The sequence below is a fragment of the Sabethes cyaneus genome, chromosome 3, assembly GCF_943734655.1.
Source record: "Sabethes cyaneus chromosome 3, idSabCyanKW18_F2, whole genome shotgun sequence".
NCBI lineage: Eukaryota > Metazoa > Arthropoda > Insecta > Diptera > Culicidae > Sabethes > Sabethes cyaneus.
The window spans coordinates 94,353,469-94,371,202 of record NC_071355.1 but is presented as its reverse complement, the minus strand read 5'-3'; the positions used below and the strand labels follow the sequence as shown (position 1 = coordinate 94,371,202).

The 17,734-nt window shown below is 39.0% G+C and overlaps 1 protein-coding gene across 1 annotated transcript; it reads right to left on the bottom strand.

The window, feature by feature from the left end:
- Window positions 1-2,548: 2,548 nt before the first annotated feature.
- Window positions 2,549-17,256, bottom strand: LOC128741265 (OTU domain-containing protein 5-A). The gene is made up of 7 exons (XM_053836947.1): window positions 16,863-17,256; window positions 16,700-16,782; window positions 4,433-4,919; window positions 4,213-4,369; window positions 3,497-4,148; window positions 3,250-3,437; window positions 2,549-3,176 (listed from the first exon to the last, which is right to left on the bottom strand). Exons 1-7 carry the CDS (start codon window positions 17,004-17,006, stop codon window positions 3,028-3,030), a joined length of 1,860 nt encoding a protein of 619 aa, XP_053692922.1. The 5' UTR covers window positions 17,007-17,256; the 3' UTR covers window positions 2,549-3,027.
- Between the last annotated feature and the right edge of the window lie 478 nt (window positions 17,257-17,734).

The following is a 17,734-nucleotide window of genomic DNA, read 5'->3' as shown; positions in this document are numbered from 1 at the left end:
GAGAGAGTACTTTGTGGGCGACGTTTACCAGCCCTTTTTGTAGATAGGACAAACCACTCGTTCCATCCATTCCTCCGGTAGCTTCTTTTCTAACTCTTGGAAATAACCCAACTACAACCGTTGTCAGCATTTCTCGGGCATGCTTATAAAGATCTGCTGGTAGGCAGTTCTTACCAACGGCTTTCTTGGTCTTCAGCAACCTGATTTTTCGTTTGACTTCTTGGAGATCAGGTGCTGGAACATTACCATCTTCCATGGTTAACTTCCGTTCTGCCTTCTTCTGCAAATTCGCTATTAAGGTGTTCATCGAAGAACTGGTTTCCCCTGTCGGCAACCTCGCGCTCGTTTATGATTAGATTCCCTCCCTCGTCAATACACATGTCAGGCTTCGGTGTGTTGTAGCCTTTACTAGTTTGGTTCACCTTCTCGTAAAACTGCAAACTGAAAAGTTTTGCGTTTGAGAGTTTTTCGAAGGAGCATTTGTATTACTCTTTACATCGACACGACGACTCTGGAATATGAAATATTGATGATGGGAACATTATTTGTTTAGTTACTAGTAGATAAATGTTTTTATACATGATGAAAAAAAAATCCAGGAGAAATTCCTAGCTACGCCAGTGAACATAAAGGGGAGAACTGTGGTCAATACCCTAGGGCCGTACAACGCTGACAAAACGGCTGCTGGATCAGCGTTCTGAATAAGATAACTAAATCAGGTTAAGTTTGACTGTTGAACGGTACACATCGCATTGTTTATTCTAACTGCATATCACGGCTCCCTGTATTACTTTAGTTAAATTACAGTGTATAACAGAGATACCCAATAGAAGAGGCATACCCATATGCTCATGGCGACGCAGTCCAATGATAATAAAGCACAGGTTAGGCAGATCGTACAAGCGTATTGGTACCACGTCTGTATCATACAGTAAAAGCAATCGAAGCGCTCGGGAACTACACGTGGTGTAGTTGCCATGAGCATAGCATAGCTTGTTGTATCAGTTTTCTTACTAATATAATCAAGCACGTCTTTATTATCATTGGACGCAGTCAGCGACGACAGCCTGCCCAAGCGACAGGTGAAACCCATGGCGGGTAACTGTTGGCAGGAAGCAGCATTTCGACGAACACCTGAATGTGCCTGAATGGTGCCCAGGCGGAGCGAGTTCGAAGGCGCAACAAACGGGGAAGAGGTACCAGTTCCAACGCTAGACGAAGTTAAGGAGGCCACCATGCAGCTAAAGAACAAGCCAGCTGGGAAACAGGACATCGGAGCGGAGCTTATTAAAATGGGGCCAGAAAACCTGACCGTTTGTATGAACCGGCTAATTGTTAGAATTTGGAACACGGAATAGTTACCGGAGGAGCGGAAAGATCGGGTTATCTGCCCGATCTATAAAAAGGGCTACAAGTTGGACTGTGAGAAGTATCGAGCGATCACCGTTCTCAATGCCGCCTATAAAGTGCTGTCCCAAATCATTTTCCGCCGACTATCACCAATTGCGAACAGATTAGTGGGACCTTATCAAGCCGGCTTCGTCGAAGATCGGTCTACAATGGATCAAATATGTTCACTGCGGCAAATCCTCCAAAAGGTCCGTGAATACAGAGTTCCCGCACATCATGTGCTCGTTGACTTTAAAGTCGCATATGATACCATCGACCGGAAAGACCTATGGAAAATCATGGACGAACAGCTTCCCCAGGATAGCTCATCAAACTGATTAAATCTACGATGGATGGTACTGTGTTCGGATTTCGGGTGGATTGTCAAGTTCATTCGAATCACACAGAGGGCTTCGTCAAGGTGATGGTCTTTCATGCCTACTGTTCAACATAGCGCTACAAGCTGTTATGGAACCGAGCGGATATCAACACGCGGGGCACGATCTTCAACAAATCTAGTCAATTCGTCTGCTTTGCCGATGACATGGATATTATCCAAGTGGAGCGAGATCTGGCGGAGAATACTCGGTGTCCGAGGAATTGAAGAGCGGTAGCCCTCAACCGAGTTACATGGAGAAACTTTGTTCAACAGGCTTTGTCTTAGGACGGCAAGTCACCTAGGTAAGTAACTAAGGGTAATTGTTGGCAGTGGAGATACTTGATTACATCCCTTTTGTTCTGCTGGACCAGCGGACTTAGACCAAAATCGTGTCGCGTGTGACTTATAATGGGACTCTTTATATAACGTTTGCTTTTATAATCTGACAAAATATCAATTCAGAGCTAAGTGTCTATTTCTATGTCTTTTTGCTCTTTTGAGAAATTTATTGTTAGAGCGAACTTAAACTACCTCTGCTAAGTTAAATTTGGTGGGGTCAGCCCCGGCGTAGTGGTGAGCATTCACGCCTCTCACGCCGAGGTCCCGGGTTCAAATCCCAACCCCGCAGAAGTCACGAATGACCCAAGCTGGTTAAAGTGACTATAAACCATCAAAAAAATAAAATTGGTGATATTTGAACAGCAAAATAACATGTAACCTCATTTTATATTTATTTCTGTGGTATTTTTATTTCAAACACATAGCTCACGCTCTAACTAAAGCGTCTACACTTATGAATATCTTTATTCTAGATAATAGCATATATATATATTCATAATGTATAATAAATCACTTATGGTTAGTAAATAAACTTCAGCAAAATTCTGTTTAAATTTTGAAGAGAAATTCAATACACTAAAATGGTATTCTGCCGTATCATTGAAATAGATCAATTGTCATAGCTTAATGTTGCAAAACAAAAACCTTTTCGATACCACGAGGTGAAAGAAATGAAAAATGAAAGGTTACCTCTAAGAGCTTCTCATTACACTGAAGTAGAATATGGTATCCCTTTCTCTGTATCTTACGAGGTGCCGAAGAAAGCATACATTATTTGAGACTGTGCTCAGCTATTAACAACACATGAACCAGCGTATAGCGTTGCCTCAAGGTATTCTACTTTTACAAGAAGATAATATTTTCCGAAAATAGAAAAAACTCATTCTTGTGTCTGTCTAGATTGCTACTCTTTCATTAAATTAAGGCGACGGGGAATCATATTCTTCATCTGTGGTACCATATTTGTCTTCCTGTGACCCTTTTGTCCGGTCACTTCGCTTTACAAAATCCATTGCCGATTCTGCAAGGGCCTTTTGTATCATTTCACGTTCGCTCAGTTGCGCAAAACCTGCAAAGAATAAATTATAATGACAAAACAGACAAAAAGCATTGGAATTGTCAAACACTTGACATTCACTCACTACCATCTTCCGTATACGAAGATTCCAGTAAAGATTGATAAAACTCGGAAACCGGCTCGGTGCGGGGCATGTTCTCGTTCTTTTTCGTACCTGATGTACTTGCGCCGCTGTCTGCCTCGCCCTCAACCATTTTACTAACGCTTAGTTTTGATTTTTTTGAAAGCATATCTGCACTGGATTTGTCCACTCTGTAAACATGAAAATAATTTGAGCAACTGCTGAAATGTTTAGTACCATGCCTACTTACGGTGAGTGTAGGTTTCGTTTTTTTCTTCTATTACAATTGTTGAAGTAAAAAGGAACTGAACAAGACGTTTCAGGTAATGAGCAATCCAAGTCAAGTGTACTGTTTTTCGAGCTAGATGAACTTCCTTGGTTAAACGATAGATTCGATGGTGATGGAGATGTTGACTTGCGAAATTCACGTAATAGCGTGTCGGGAAAACTTGTCGCAGCTTCTACATTGTGTTTTGGTGATTTTTCTGGACTAGTCGCTGTACTGCAACCTCCACCGCCACTCACGTCACTTGATGTGATAGTGCTGGTGCTTTTACTATTTTTTCCGGGATTATTGCGCATATTGTCACGGCACCATTGCAGGTAGGATTCTCTGGCTATCTGTTCTTCTATAGCTTCGTTGGTGGCTTCCCAATCGGTGGTCTTCAATTTATCCTCAAACATAGTTTGCTCAATCTCCAACTCTTCGCTCATCCGAACAGCATCTGCTACTTGTTTAATATCTAGCTCGTCTGGTCGGTAACCTGCTAAACCTAGGCCAACTCCGACCGATGCCTTGTAAGGATCTAGAATAGCATTGTAGTGAGAGCAACGCTGGTAAGACAACCGCAATGGTTCGTTTCCGTTGTTAATTTGATCGGAATTGAAAATGTTAATTGGTTCTACAATAAATAATTGAATAATCAGACATACAATGCATAAAAAGTATATATGGAAAATCTATACCTAGTTGGTAGCAATACAATTCGACCGAGCGGTTGTACATTTCAGACATTGCTTGAATCTCTATATGGTTACCATGGACGTGGTTCGCTCTTTTTCGGGAGACGTAATTGTCTATATCTTCTGTCACGAATTGTGCAAAATATTCCCGATTTTGGTACTAAAATTACAAACGATACAAATTCTGTTATATCGATAGTGGATACATTAAAATCTTACTTACAATATAATCCATCGTTTGCTGTCTGATGACTTCATGCATATCTTGGTCGCCATAAATTTGGAGTGAAATGGCACGAAACAGGCAAGCGCCGTCTTCAACCATGTCTTTAAGAATAAATCCGCGATCGGACATTATTTTGGCAAATGCTTCGTCGCGTTTTTTCCATTCGTCCGGACTGAGTTGTGCGTCTTTTTGACCAATATGTTCATCACCGCTATTGTAACCGGAGAGGGCTTCATCGGCCGTTGCGGACAGGCTGTTCGAATTGTTACTGCCGCTGCCCGATGTTACGCCAATGCTGCTACCAGAAGCAACTGCATTTTTGGGAGAACGACATCCAGCACTTCCCAGGGGGCTAGGACATGCGGGAGTCGTTTGCTTTTTGGTACTTACAGAAGGCAAAACTGCTTGATAGTTTGGAGAAGCATTTTTATCCCGCTCTCGGTTCTCTCTTTTATGGTGGTGCTCACGTTTAGTGCGGCCAAGACTGGGCAAACGAAAAACGAATTTTGTTTATTGTTTTAAAATAAAATGTTTATATGTATATCGTTTTTGAGATATGAGTCATATCATAAACTATCTCTGTTTCGAAGAAAAATTGCTATTACTAATTTTTTCCCACATGGATTTTTTCAAAGTTTTGAACTTCTAGACTAATTCTTACTGTAGCGGTATTACTTAAACACGTCGTTTTTCAAACACATAACATTTTTGGTGAATAAATATTAATTTCCAGTAAGAATCTATTTTATCCTAGAAAATTGCCTTCAGCGACGAAGCGCAGTTTTGGTTGAATTGATTCGTCAACTAACAAAATGATAAAATTCGGTGTGATGAGCAGCCGCATGCAATAGAAGAACTGTACATTCTTTCAGAAAAAATACATCTACTTGTGTGGTAAATGGGTCGGCCAAGTCATTGGTTCGTATTTTTTCACAGATGAAGATGACCGTAAGTCACTCATTTTTGATGATATATTAATCTCAACAAATGGTCCAAAACTGGCTCTTTCGCATGGACTGCGAAACTCTCTCGCGGTTTATTTATATTTGTCTACTAGAACCTATTCAAATATCAGACCAGAATTTTCTGTTTAAAATATTAAAATTTCATATACAATATTTACAAGTTTTGTATAAGGTACCCCGGGGCAAGTGGGAATACGGGGCAAGTGGGAACGGAGCTCATAACTCTCCTCAATCTCATTTTCTCCAACCGAACCTTTCTAGAAATGGAAGATACAACTCAAACGCATGTATTAAAATTATAGATTATTTATAACAGGCATTCCAAACATCAAAATTGGACTTTCAATTTGAGCGTTATTTTCAATTTGCGTTGTAAGTTTGACGTACCTTTTTATAAATGATATTTTGGCCACAGGCTTTACGTAAGAGTACATGTTTTTCTGACAGTAGGTAAACATAATGAGTGTATTAACAAATTACACCCGAAAACTAGTTGTTTAATTTGACAAAAGGCATTATAAAAATGGGTCGAAATAAGGTCGGCACTTCAAAGCACCCGGGGCAAGTGGGACCTATTAAAAATAAAGTGTTTCAGCACAAAACTTCCTGTCTTAATACATTTTTTAGATGAACTATCGAACATTTTCAGTTCAATTACATAATATTTATACCAGTAAAGCTTTAAAATAAAACCGAAAAAGACTAAACCAAGGGGCCCCAAAAAAGAAGCCCACATGCACAGCTTGTGAGGGAACAAACAGTTTGGTCACATTTTGGTTACACCTAAACGATGTTAATTGAATTTGGAAAGTCAAATTTGATATAATTAAGCAAATCTGCAACTGGAATTGAAACAATAAAGTGTTGTGGTTATTAAAACGTAACTATTTCTTATGAGTAGCTCTACCGAATTGGGCATGGTAGAACAAACAGATCATAATCGTATTTTCGAGCTATTAAACAATGATTAATCCTAAATTACGTCTGACAAGAATTGGATACAACGACATATTCAACTACATTTCATTACAATAATGCTTTACAGCGTAATTGCTCACGATCTGTGTTTTATATAAATTATAAAGTTGCCCGTTGTGATCTGATTTTGTTACGCTATTGTTGAATGAACCCTTCGTACAAATATTGTTTTTGATTGCTTGTTGCAATGCTTTAACATTGCTGTATATTAACTTACACAATTTACTATTATTTTATGCTTTTGATTTGATTATTTGAATATAGGTCCCACTTGCCCCGGTAAATGGGGCAAGTGGGACCTATCGCCATAGTTTTGAAAATTCTCCTCCAGATTCATTTCATGTAAATTGATAGGCCTTTTTCGTAATTAATGCTTCGAAGTGATACCACTGACGAGTTTCTGTGCTAAAAGAATTTTGAAATAATCATAGGTATAGAAAACACAGTAGAATAAACCCAAACTATGCATTTTTTAGGTCCCACTTGCCCCGGTGTAAATTATTTAAAAAAAATGAAAAACGAACGGCTTAAAAATCACATCAGAATTGAATAGAGCCTTGTTTCAGAATCCAAAACCGTGACCGCTCCTAATTCTGCGCAGCTCCTAATTCTGCGCATTTTTCTTTATATAAGTATTTTTGAACATTGTGCATAACTATGATCGTTGCTATATTTTTTTATAAATGTCTGATGAATATTACGCCATTATTCACAAACGGGCCATAATATTTGAGGGCGAAATAATTTAACGTGAAACTGAAAGTACTCTATATGGCAGAAAGCATCGTCGTTAGCACCAAAGCTAAGATTGTCCTTCTAGAAAATTAACAAATTTATGATCGAAATTCTTTGCAATGATCAAATTACCCAGCCACGTAACAATGCCACCCCAATGAACACATTAATTCTGACCCGCACCCACAAACGTAGTAACTGGAACGCTGAACAGCCTTTATCTACTGGACCCTGTCCATCGCTAATAGTAGAAAACAATATCGAGCTTTGAAACCTTGAAACCTATCCCTCCTTGTCCTCCAGCTTTGGAATATAGGTAATTAAGCCATACTAACCCCAGTAAATCGGGTGTAACGATCGTACCCTCTAACATAGTATATAAGCAGTGTTGAACATGTTATAAAAACTAGACATAAAAAAAGTTGGTTCCTTAAAGCTACCGTATACGAGCCTGTACAAATAAATGACATGATAAAAAAAATCAAATTACCCAGCATAATTAGAAAGAATAATTAGTTTTAGTCATATTTTAGACAAAAAGAGTGATTGCATGCATTGCTTTCCTTAGAAAAATACGATGCAATAAAGCGCAGATTTAGGCACAGATTTTTTATTCATGTTCCAGATTCTGCGCAGAAATGTATCCAACGAAGAAATCGCGAAAGAATACGCAACCTCACCCAAATGGCTGAGGGAATACCACAATAGATCAAAATAATGGTCGCAGTGGTCAAATCTTCCGACAAAATGGCTGAGGTATAGAGGCATGAATTCTAGTAGAATCTTTAACTTGCATTGATTGGCATCCTGTGCTGTGTCTCGGGGTCCGAACCTACGAGCGCCAATTCATGAAACCATGTCTTCTATTCTTTTAATGTCCAACCTCATGGGGATGTCAGAGTGGGGCAGTGGTTTCTATATGAAAACACAATTTTTAATATTAGTCTACAGTGTAATGTTCAGTATACAAAAAACCCGTATCAATTCGCCCTTCACGTTATCGAGAATAAAATATTTAAAATGAGGCAATCAAAATGATAACAATATTCTTTTGTCATCCGGACAGGACAAGAAGGCCGGATCATGGATTTAATTATGGTAATGGCTAATGCCGGATTTTGTGATGTGCTTTCAGCGTATAAAGACATAAAAGGCATGGCAGGGGTATTTATTTTCACTTTTTGGGTGCGCAGAATTAGGAGCAAAAATGCACAGAATTAGGAACATGGGCAAGAAAATGCGCAGAATTATTAGGAACAATAAGTTTACAAAACGAAAAAAGTACTCAATTGTTGGTCGACTTATAATTCCCGTATTTTTTACCAGGTAATATAGACCGCAGCACTACACGTTGCTGCTATCCACGTTGTTAATTTAAATCTAGAATACTTAGAATAGTGAAAGATACATAACATGGTTTTAACTCCGCAGAATATGGTACGTTCATGGTACGAAAGATTCGGAAAAACGTTTACAGATATTGTGAATAGTTTAAAAATACTAGAAACATTATTCCTGAGCGTTTTATTAAAATTTCGAATAATACGAGCAAAGAAGAACATTTTTATGCCACTAAAACATGAAATAGTTCCACCAAATTGTTATAAGCGAAATTTGCAAGCGTATTTGCAAAATGTGTGTACCTATAGCTAACGCGAAATGTCTTGAATAACGGGTAACAACAAAATTTTCGATTTTTTTTCTCAAGCTGTCAAAAAAAAAAGAAAATACATTAAGAAGATCTGATTTATTGAAATTAAAGATACATTGTCCATTGTTGAGAAAAAAATTAGTGTCCGTTTGAAAACGGTCTGTATTCGGCTGTTCGACGAAGCTTCCGCTTGATGTCGGAACAGGAGCGTTGTACGGCCGCCATGTCAACTTTGCAGATGCATTCGCATTGCATTGAATGCATTTCTGTTTGCAATTCGTGACTCTCCAGTTATTTTTGTACACCAAGGAACTCAAAATCCCGAAGAAATCTTCAATTGGGCGCACTGAGACAGATTTGTCGGGTCGTGGTTTTTGGGTACAAATGGGATCGAATGGGTATTCTGGAACGATTGTGTTTTTTGACGTAATACGATGATGCTTTATCCGGCCAAAACACGTATTGTCCATCTGCATGATGTTTTTGTAGAAACGGGATCAAAATTTTCTTCAAACATTCGTCTGGTGCATCTTAATTGATAGCCAAACCAGAGGGTTTGTTGTTGAAGACACGAGAAAGAGAACGATGTCCTTCTGCGACTATAATTTTGGCTGGTCTTTCACTACCTTGCTTGCGAATAATTGGTGAGCATCTTAGGATATAGTAAACAGTCGAAGCCGCAATATATTCGCTTTTAAAATTTTGCACCGTACTCTTTTTGCCCAGATTTCTGTGGCAGATCGTAGAAGTGTACAACGTGCTTCCGAAATGCTTCTTGTTTTGACACCATTTCAAGCAAAACTGGGCAAGCACAAACAAAACACAAAATATTGATAAAAAAAGGAGAGATAGATCTAACATACACATACTCTCATTTTTCTCTGAGCTCGTTGGTTGTTGAGTATATTGGCCTCGAAAAAAATCCAAAATTTTTGTTGTCACCCGTTAAGATCGCGCTGTCCGCGGAATTTCTATTAGTTTTCCGTGCAATTTTTTTTTTTCGGAAATTCGCCGCCGAATTGTTAATTTCAAGTTTAGCAAAAAAAATTGAGCAGCAAAAAAAAATTTTTGTTACTTCTAACGCACAGTTGGGATGTTTTAAAAACGTTAAAAAGGTGCACATGAATGCAAGTGAATTTTGACGCAAATAAATTTGATTCTTGTGGATTCCTCTCCCTAATATTCAAATAGTAAATGTTAAGTACAAAACTAAATCATATTAGCTTTATTTTACACCATACCTATTGAATTCAAGTTAAAAACTCTAAAAAAATATTCGGTTAATCTGTTTTAACAATTTTGTTGTGAAACCCATGGAATCTGTTCAGATTGCAATTTTCTTTCACGTACGGACGGACCAAATGTTCACCTACTAGCGACAAATCGTTCACCTTGCGATAAATTTCGGAAAAATAACTTGCAGACTAACCATATGTTTATAGATTTCAAGGCGGCGTACGAATCAGTTAAATGAAATGAACTGTAGCGGATTATGAAAATGGTTTTCCAACAAAACTGACTCAGCTGATACGTGCTAACCCTGACTATTCTAAATCAAGCGACAGAATAGCGGATGAGACATCGGATTCGTTTGTGACGTTAGATGGTTTGAAGCATGGTGACGGGCTATCGAATTTGCTGTTCAACAGTGCGCTCGAAAATGCTTTTCGGATGGGTAGGCGTGCAGAGAAGCAGTACCATTATCACGAAATCTCAAATGGGTGGTGGAACTGCGATGGTCATAGATGGAAATACTTTTGAAGTGGTTGACGAATTTGTTTAGCTTGGTACGTTAATGATATGTGACAATCATGTAATCCGTGAAGTAAAAAGGCGGAGAGCGGCTTCCAACATGACCTTCTAAGGATTACGCAACCAGGTGAAGTCCCGAAATGAGAAATTGGCTAATATATGCCATTTTTTCCAAAATTGATATCATAATATCCATGATAGTATACACCCCAAACAACATCCCACGGCTTCCCGGAGGCACACGATGTGAAACAAATTTGGCTAATATCCAAAATAAATGAGAACTATCCGGCTAATATCCGTGATGCTTTCAAATCGTACGCGCGCCAACCGAGCTGAGTTTTTGGATCGAATCTTGTTATTTTTTTCTTTGCCACGACTGCCTACACGGTAGAGATGGTCGGGTAGCGGAAAATTTGCCCGAAACCCGCACCCGTACCCGTACCCGCCGCAAAAATAATTTGCGGGTTCGGGTCGGGTACGGGTTCTTAATTTTTGTTTTTGAAGCCGGGCACGGGTCGGGTCGGGTATCTCTATTGACCACATTTAACACTAAAGATGGTCGGGTACCCGGGCCCGTCCCGTACCCGACGGGTTGCGGTCGGGTTCGGGTATCAACAATAATAAACTTACGGGTTCGGGTCGGGTACGGGTTTTTAACTATTTTCTAAATCGGGTACGGGTCGGGTTCGGGTATTCAAATTTTCATACCCGCCCATCTCTACTACACGGCAGGATTCGCAGCTCCCGGCATGATGAAGCTGCTTCTACCCTCTAGTTGCAAACGCTTGAACCTCACGATTCATTAGTAACTTCTTCGGGGTGCACGTATTAGATGTTTCATCGTCCACTTCGTCCTCATTTGTGCTTGCGTACTGTTTTAAATACTGTTTTAAACCCATTTTGAAGACTCGCCAGCAAAAGATGATTGACAACGTATGCACGGTAACCAAATTTTTTCCTGGATTGTTAACTCTTCTTGTGTCAATAAATGAAAAAATGGCTACTGCGTTAAAAATATTCCCCAAAGGGAATTTGGTCACCGGTATCGTTGTTTCAGTTGAACGATATGGTTCCGGTATGTATGGCGTGTAACATGCACATTAAACAGTTTGCCATTACCGCGTAAAACCTCATTAACAGACAAAAGTAATAAAATTGCATTTCTCTCATCTTCATGTTCGTGGCATATTAGCCAATTTTTCATTTATGGGCAGCGCTGTCTGTAACTCCGCACGAAACTCGAACTCTACAACATGCTAATTCTCTGAGGAGTAATTAACATTTTTGAGCGTAAGATCCTGCGATCAATTCTTGGTGGCATATTACAAGAAGGAGTGTGGTCAGGTGCATAAATCAAAAAATATACCAAGTATACAAAGATGCGGATATTTTGAGGCGACTAAAACCCGACAAACTGGCTTCGTAACAAGGATGTCAGAAAAGAGACAAGCGAAAACAACATTCAGAACAGCAGAGAACCCAATATAACAGAGAACCCGACGACTTCGAGGTAGACCTCGTACCCGTTGGATGAGCGCTATTGACGAAAATGCTAGAGTGTTAGGGGGCCATCCAGATACCACGTGGACAGAAAAATACCAATTTTCAACCCCCCCGTCCCCCTCCGTGGACAAGCGTGGACATTCCCTCAACCCCCACCCCCTCCTCTGTTTGTCCACGTGGACCTTTTTTTTTATGTCAAATTTAATGAAACAGAAATGCATTGTTCTAAATTTTGTTTTCAACTTGATTTATGCAGTATTTATCGAAAAGCTGACGTGAAAGGAAGCGCCAGTCTAAAGGCCGCGACACAATGCATACGGCTTTTTAGGCGTTGCGGAAATTTGAGTTTTTCCATGGATTTTCCGTCAACTTTCCGCAGCGTATTAAAATCCGTATGCAAGGTGTTAGGACCTTAATTCTTATGATCTTGTCTACTGTAAATTATTATCGACTGCAAGAAAGCTGATAGCTTTACTTTCACTTGACGATTCTTCTCTGTCCAGAGTATCTTTGTCTAGAGTATCTTTATCTAGAACATCTCAGCTTGGCCGTCTACTTTAACGCAACACAAGACCTTTTCGACGCAATGTGATTCGTAAAATTTTGTTAAGGCGAAGCCTTTTGGAAATAGGTTGTCCATGGAAGCCCTTTTTGCAGCGAGCTGCATTTGATTTTGAGGCAAAATGCAATCATTTGGCGCAAGTGCGACCTATGTGATAAATGAGTCACGTGACTGGTGAATATCCGTGGATTCCTCCGTTACATTTATCATTTCCCAAAGAAGGCAAGAGGTGTGAAAAAATTTCTATTGCAGTTCTGTTGAATTGTTTCTAATTTCTATTGCATGAAAAAAAAACTTGTTCACGTGGACATTTTCCGTACCCCCTCCCCCCCTTCCGTGCACAAGCGTGGACATTTTCATACCCCCCACCCCCCTCTAAGCTGTCCACGTGGTATGTGGATGGCCCCTAGGGACGATTGAAGAGCGGCAGCCCAAGAGCGACAAACGTGGAGACGGCTCCTAAATTCGGCACTAAACTAAAGTAAGTTATCTATATTTCTGCAGTAGAATCGGTTTACGAACGTTTTTTGAAAAATTTTACGTCCATTTTTGGTCAAAAAATACTCTAAATGAAATGTCAGGGTATGAAATGGGCATGGCAAACGAGAAAGCGACCAACATAGCTCCGAGAAAGCGACCAACACGCTCCTACCTAGCGCCTTCACGTGGCCATACCCGGTAATACTCTATTGAGTAGCTAAGCTAGGAGGTGCGATGCCGCGTGGTTCCCAGATGCCTGATCTCAAAACTGAGATTTTGGGTAGACGGCTGAATCACAAGGACTTAGTAGCAGGTAAGCCTAATATGTTATTTTAATCTTTCGTTTTTTTTTGTTAGATTATAGTCACTTTAACCAGCTTGGGTCATTCATGACTTCTGCGGGGTTGGGATTTCAACCCGGGTACTTGGTGTGAGAGGCGTGAATGCTAACCACTACGTGGCCCCTAGAAAACTAGTTGTTTTGCCATCACTGTATTGTAAAACATCAGTCATGTGGGTATTAACACTCTTGAAGTTTATAGAGTGGACTTTATTCGTATAAAGAGATGAAGCGGTTTTGCCACTCCGGAGTAGATTTCTGTGGGGTCAAGGATGAGCTTTCAAGCTTTAATATAAAATCTAGCAATATGGATATCAAAGTTGTTGGAATAGGTTCAACAGACTATCTTTTGACGTTTCGAAATGTTTTGAATTATCATATAGGAACTGGTTTCTAGGGATCAGAAGAGGTAGTTTAGAATACAAGATAAAGCTTAATAATTAGACCATTCGTTATACCACAGAAACCAGTTCCGAAATGATTAATCGAAACTTAACTACTCATAAGTAGGGCAAAGCGTAGGTGTCACATTCCGTTTTCGAAACTTAACCTTCTGTTTTTATTCGACAGACTTCGCATAATTGATAATAGCGGGGTTAGTGCTACGATCTTATTGACTCTAACAGCCACTACCTGCTGAGATTCTAACATACGAAGACTATCTTATTTGACCAGCGTTGTACCTCAGGGCCATTCGGGAGCCCTGCTCAAAACTGGCCATGTCGTTTCGAAATGACCAAAAAGATTCACTAAATAAGAGATGAAAAAAATGTCAATGTTACCGTTTAGTTCTACTAGCTCATTAGATTCACTAAATCATATGGCTGAAATATTTTCTATACAAGCGGTTCCGCACCTTATACCGGACAGCCTTCCATGATTGCCAATTACCGGGAACTCTTATCGTTTTATAGTCAAATATTTTAGTATATAAAAACTAGATAAACATACGAGTCAAATGCTACCAGTGCCGTTCAAATTGGCAAAACTTTCAATATGGGACTACATGACTTTGGTTTTTTTTGTACTTTGCAGAAATAAACAGGTCAATTTCAATATGTTTATAAAAAGTACACTAAAATAAAGACTAATTATTCATTTAACTCAAGAACGGTGAAAATCGATATGGGATCCATATGCGAGTATGGGTAGTTAAGCAATACATAAAATAAGCCAGACGTGAAATAGTCAATCATAAGCGACGAGTGTATAACAAAATCCTAATAATTTTCCCATACTTTTGTTCTTTATTCATCGCAACAAAGCAAAGCAAAGCCTAGGTGCTACATTTCGTTAGCGAAACTTGATCTTCTATTTTAATACGACGGCCTTCGCAGCCAGCTGTTAGAGTACAGGACTATTGCAGGGCCAGTTGCAACGACCCTATTGACTCTAACAGCCTTCGAATATACGACGACTGGCTCAGGTCTCATGCTACCTCGAGGCCTTTATTCATCGTATTATGCACAATTTTTGATATAATTAGGACAAATAGTGCAAAAAATATTCAATTTTGCTGATTCGCCTCTATTAGGACGATGTGGGTCATTTTGTCAGCTGTTTTGCGCACTTTTATATGTGGTACACACATGTGTTGCTTCTGACAACAGACGAGAATGAATAAAATTAAATAAATTATGAAAAACAATATACAAATAGCTGGCTTTTGTGATACGTCTGCTGTAGGAGTATAACTCCCATGTTAATTTGCCGTGTCTCTGAATGAAAGATGAACCAAAAATCAGATAAAAACACCTATTAGAGTACACACCAGCTGATGAATACAGAGGGATTTGTTTGTGGGCTGGTTGACATATTTCCTGTCACCATACAACGCTTACAGATAATAATTCTACACTGCTTATTTTGAACGGCCATGTAAATCACACCAAGAATTTAGAATTTGGCTAGACAAAACCATGTTACACATATAATTTTAGTATTGAGTGGTTCAATAGAAATAAAATGTGTCACAATATATCATTGGTAGACTAAAAATAATGTCGTAGATAAAGATATTATTTGATCCTTAAATGACCCATCTTGCCCCACCTTATCATACAGTTTGTTTTGCAAATAGAAAAATAATGATTTTATACAAAAAACTTCTGCGTTGAACAGTGATAAATTTGAACGCTAGTAATAAAATGTATTGTATTAAATATTTAGAAAATAACACTGAATGATTGGCCTATCAAATCAAACGATTTGATGCATTCAGGGCTGTCTTGCGCTTAGTGCACTGATTTTGCTTATTTGTACCAAGACAAATCTTTACGCACCGCCCGGTGTGAATTGGGAGTGTGTCGTAAATACTTAAGATTGAGCAATACTTAGTTCAGCAATCTTATAGATAATAATTACCTCTTTAATTGCTCCATACATAACATTTTCAAATGTTACTTGGCTGAGGTGTTACAGTTTAATAAGCAAAATTGGTGTACTAAGTGCAGGACAGCCCTGGTTGCAATTATAAATTTTGAGATAGGTGCTATGTCAAAACTAGGTGAAAAGTACCGTGAATTTTTCGAAAATATATTTTCATATAATTCATTGAAATCTGATATTAATTCATGCAATTTACTACTGAGATATAAAAAATAACCAAGCTTTCCAACATATCAAAAAACGTAAATAAGCTACATGTAAACAAAATCTGTAGCTCTTCAAATCGTGGTGAGATCACTCTTGTCAAACTGCTTCATAATAACAATACCTTACTGAGGCTCAACGTCAGTCAGGTTCGGATGATTAACAGATGAACAGATGTTGTTATTGAACTCAGAGCTCTTACCAATATAAAAAAAGAAATGCTAACAATGATATCCTATGTCTATATAATATAGAATAGGAAATAGAGTTTATACTGATTAATTTTTATTGAAGAAGTGCATTCTAGACTTCTTCAATAAAAATTAATCAGGATAAACTCTATTTCCTATTCTATATTATTCTCCTTCCAACTACGACAGTCATCACATGGCACACACGGGAACCTAGCTAGCTTTACAACACAAGTGCAAAACGAAGAATAAAATTCTCATCACATACAAAAATATCAGAAAAAATCAATGCTAAGAGTCAACCAACTACAGTAAGCCGTAGTTGCGCTTTTCAAAGCAATATGTGAGAGGATGGATAAGATGGCGATTTTTTTTTCAACTTGAACCCGTTCCTACTTGTAATGTACCTTTAGCTTTCACTAGACGATTCTTAGATAAAGTTTCTTCTTCTTATCGGAGGACATAGGAACATACACTTGTAGAAAATCCAAACTGGTAAATTTTGTACTCACTTTTTGTGTGGGCTCCTTCTATGTCGGACAGATTCATTATCAAAATTGTGTGGTGTGTGGACCCTTTTTTCTCTTGGAAGTTGCTGGAAAACACCAATAAAATAATCACTAAATATCCACGTTCGCCCAAGAAATCGAATGCTGCACATGGCCATTATCTTACTTGACCCTCTGACGTAGACAGCTGATTCAGAACATTCCTATGGGCGTTTCGACCCACCGTTCCATTGTTGACCAAATTCTGTGAAGTGCCCTCCTGACTATCGTCCTTCGAACTTTTCTGGTTCACTACTGGTTTAATAGTCATGATTATAACCAGTAGCAGCCACTTTCGTCACTAATTTTACAAATTTTTGCACAGCCAATGAACTTTTCACTGGTTGCCTGTTTTCACTTCACTTACACTTCCTCTTAATGGGCATTCGCATGTGACACAACGAAGAAAATTTAGGTAGCCAAACTGCTTTGCTTTAGCCTGTAGCCATGACAAATTCACTCAACATGGAAAAAGGAAAATATTTACGTTTTGAACGACAAGGAGAAAAATGCACACGCCACAAAGAAACAACTCGAACGCAAGAAAGAGCAACAAACAACTGATTGACATTAGGTTTTTATGTTGGTAGAAGCCAAAGTATGTTCGATGTTTAAGGTATGAAATATTTTTATGTGACAGCCTTGGTGACGGCTTTCCTTGCGGCTAACCACCTTTTCGCGTGCGTAAAGGCCCAGACACAATGCGTACGGATTGTACGGCAAGTTCATGCCAGCGCGCCTTACCCTATTAACCTAGCAAGCTAATTGCCGGCAGTTAGCAGCACGAAGGAACCATCACACTTACGTTTCCAGCCCTGCCGTCGGTGAGTGGATATAGTGAAGAGAGCTGTCTGACAGTTGAATCAATATATATAGAATGCCAGTGTCGCTGCGGTGCTCGTGGTAAACATCACACATTTGAAAATTACGTATTTACACTGTATGCGCATATGTATGAGTGAGCGATTCGAAACGGGAATCTGATTGTCAAACTAAAAA

What these genes read in the sequence shown, in the direction of transcription:
- LOC128741265 (XM_053836947.1), bottom strand. Translation starts at nt 17,006, where the DNA reads ATGACTATTAAACCAGTAGTGAACCAGAAAAGTTCGAAGGACGATAGT. An exon ending in AGAAGGAGCCCACACAAAAA is followed by an intron (nt 4,920 to 16,699) that starts GTGAGTACAAAA and finishes TCGTTTGCCCAG; the next exon opens with TCTTGGCCGCACTAAACGTG. An exon ending in TTCGTATACGGAAGATGGTA is followed by an intron (nt 3,177 to 3,249) that starts GTGAGTGAATGT and finishes TATTCTTTGCAG; the next exon opens with GTTTTGCGCAACTGAGCGAA.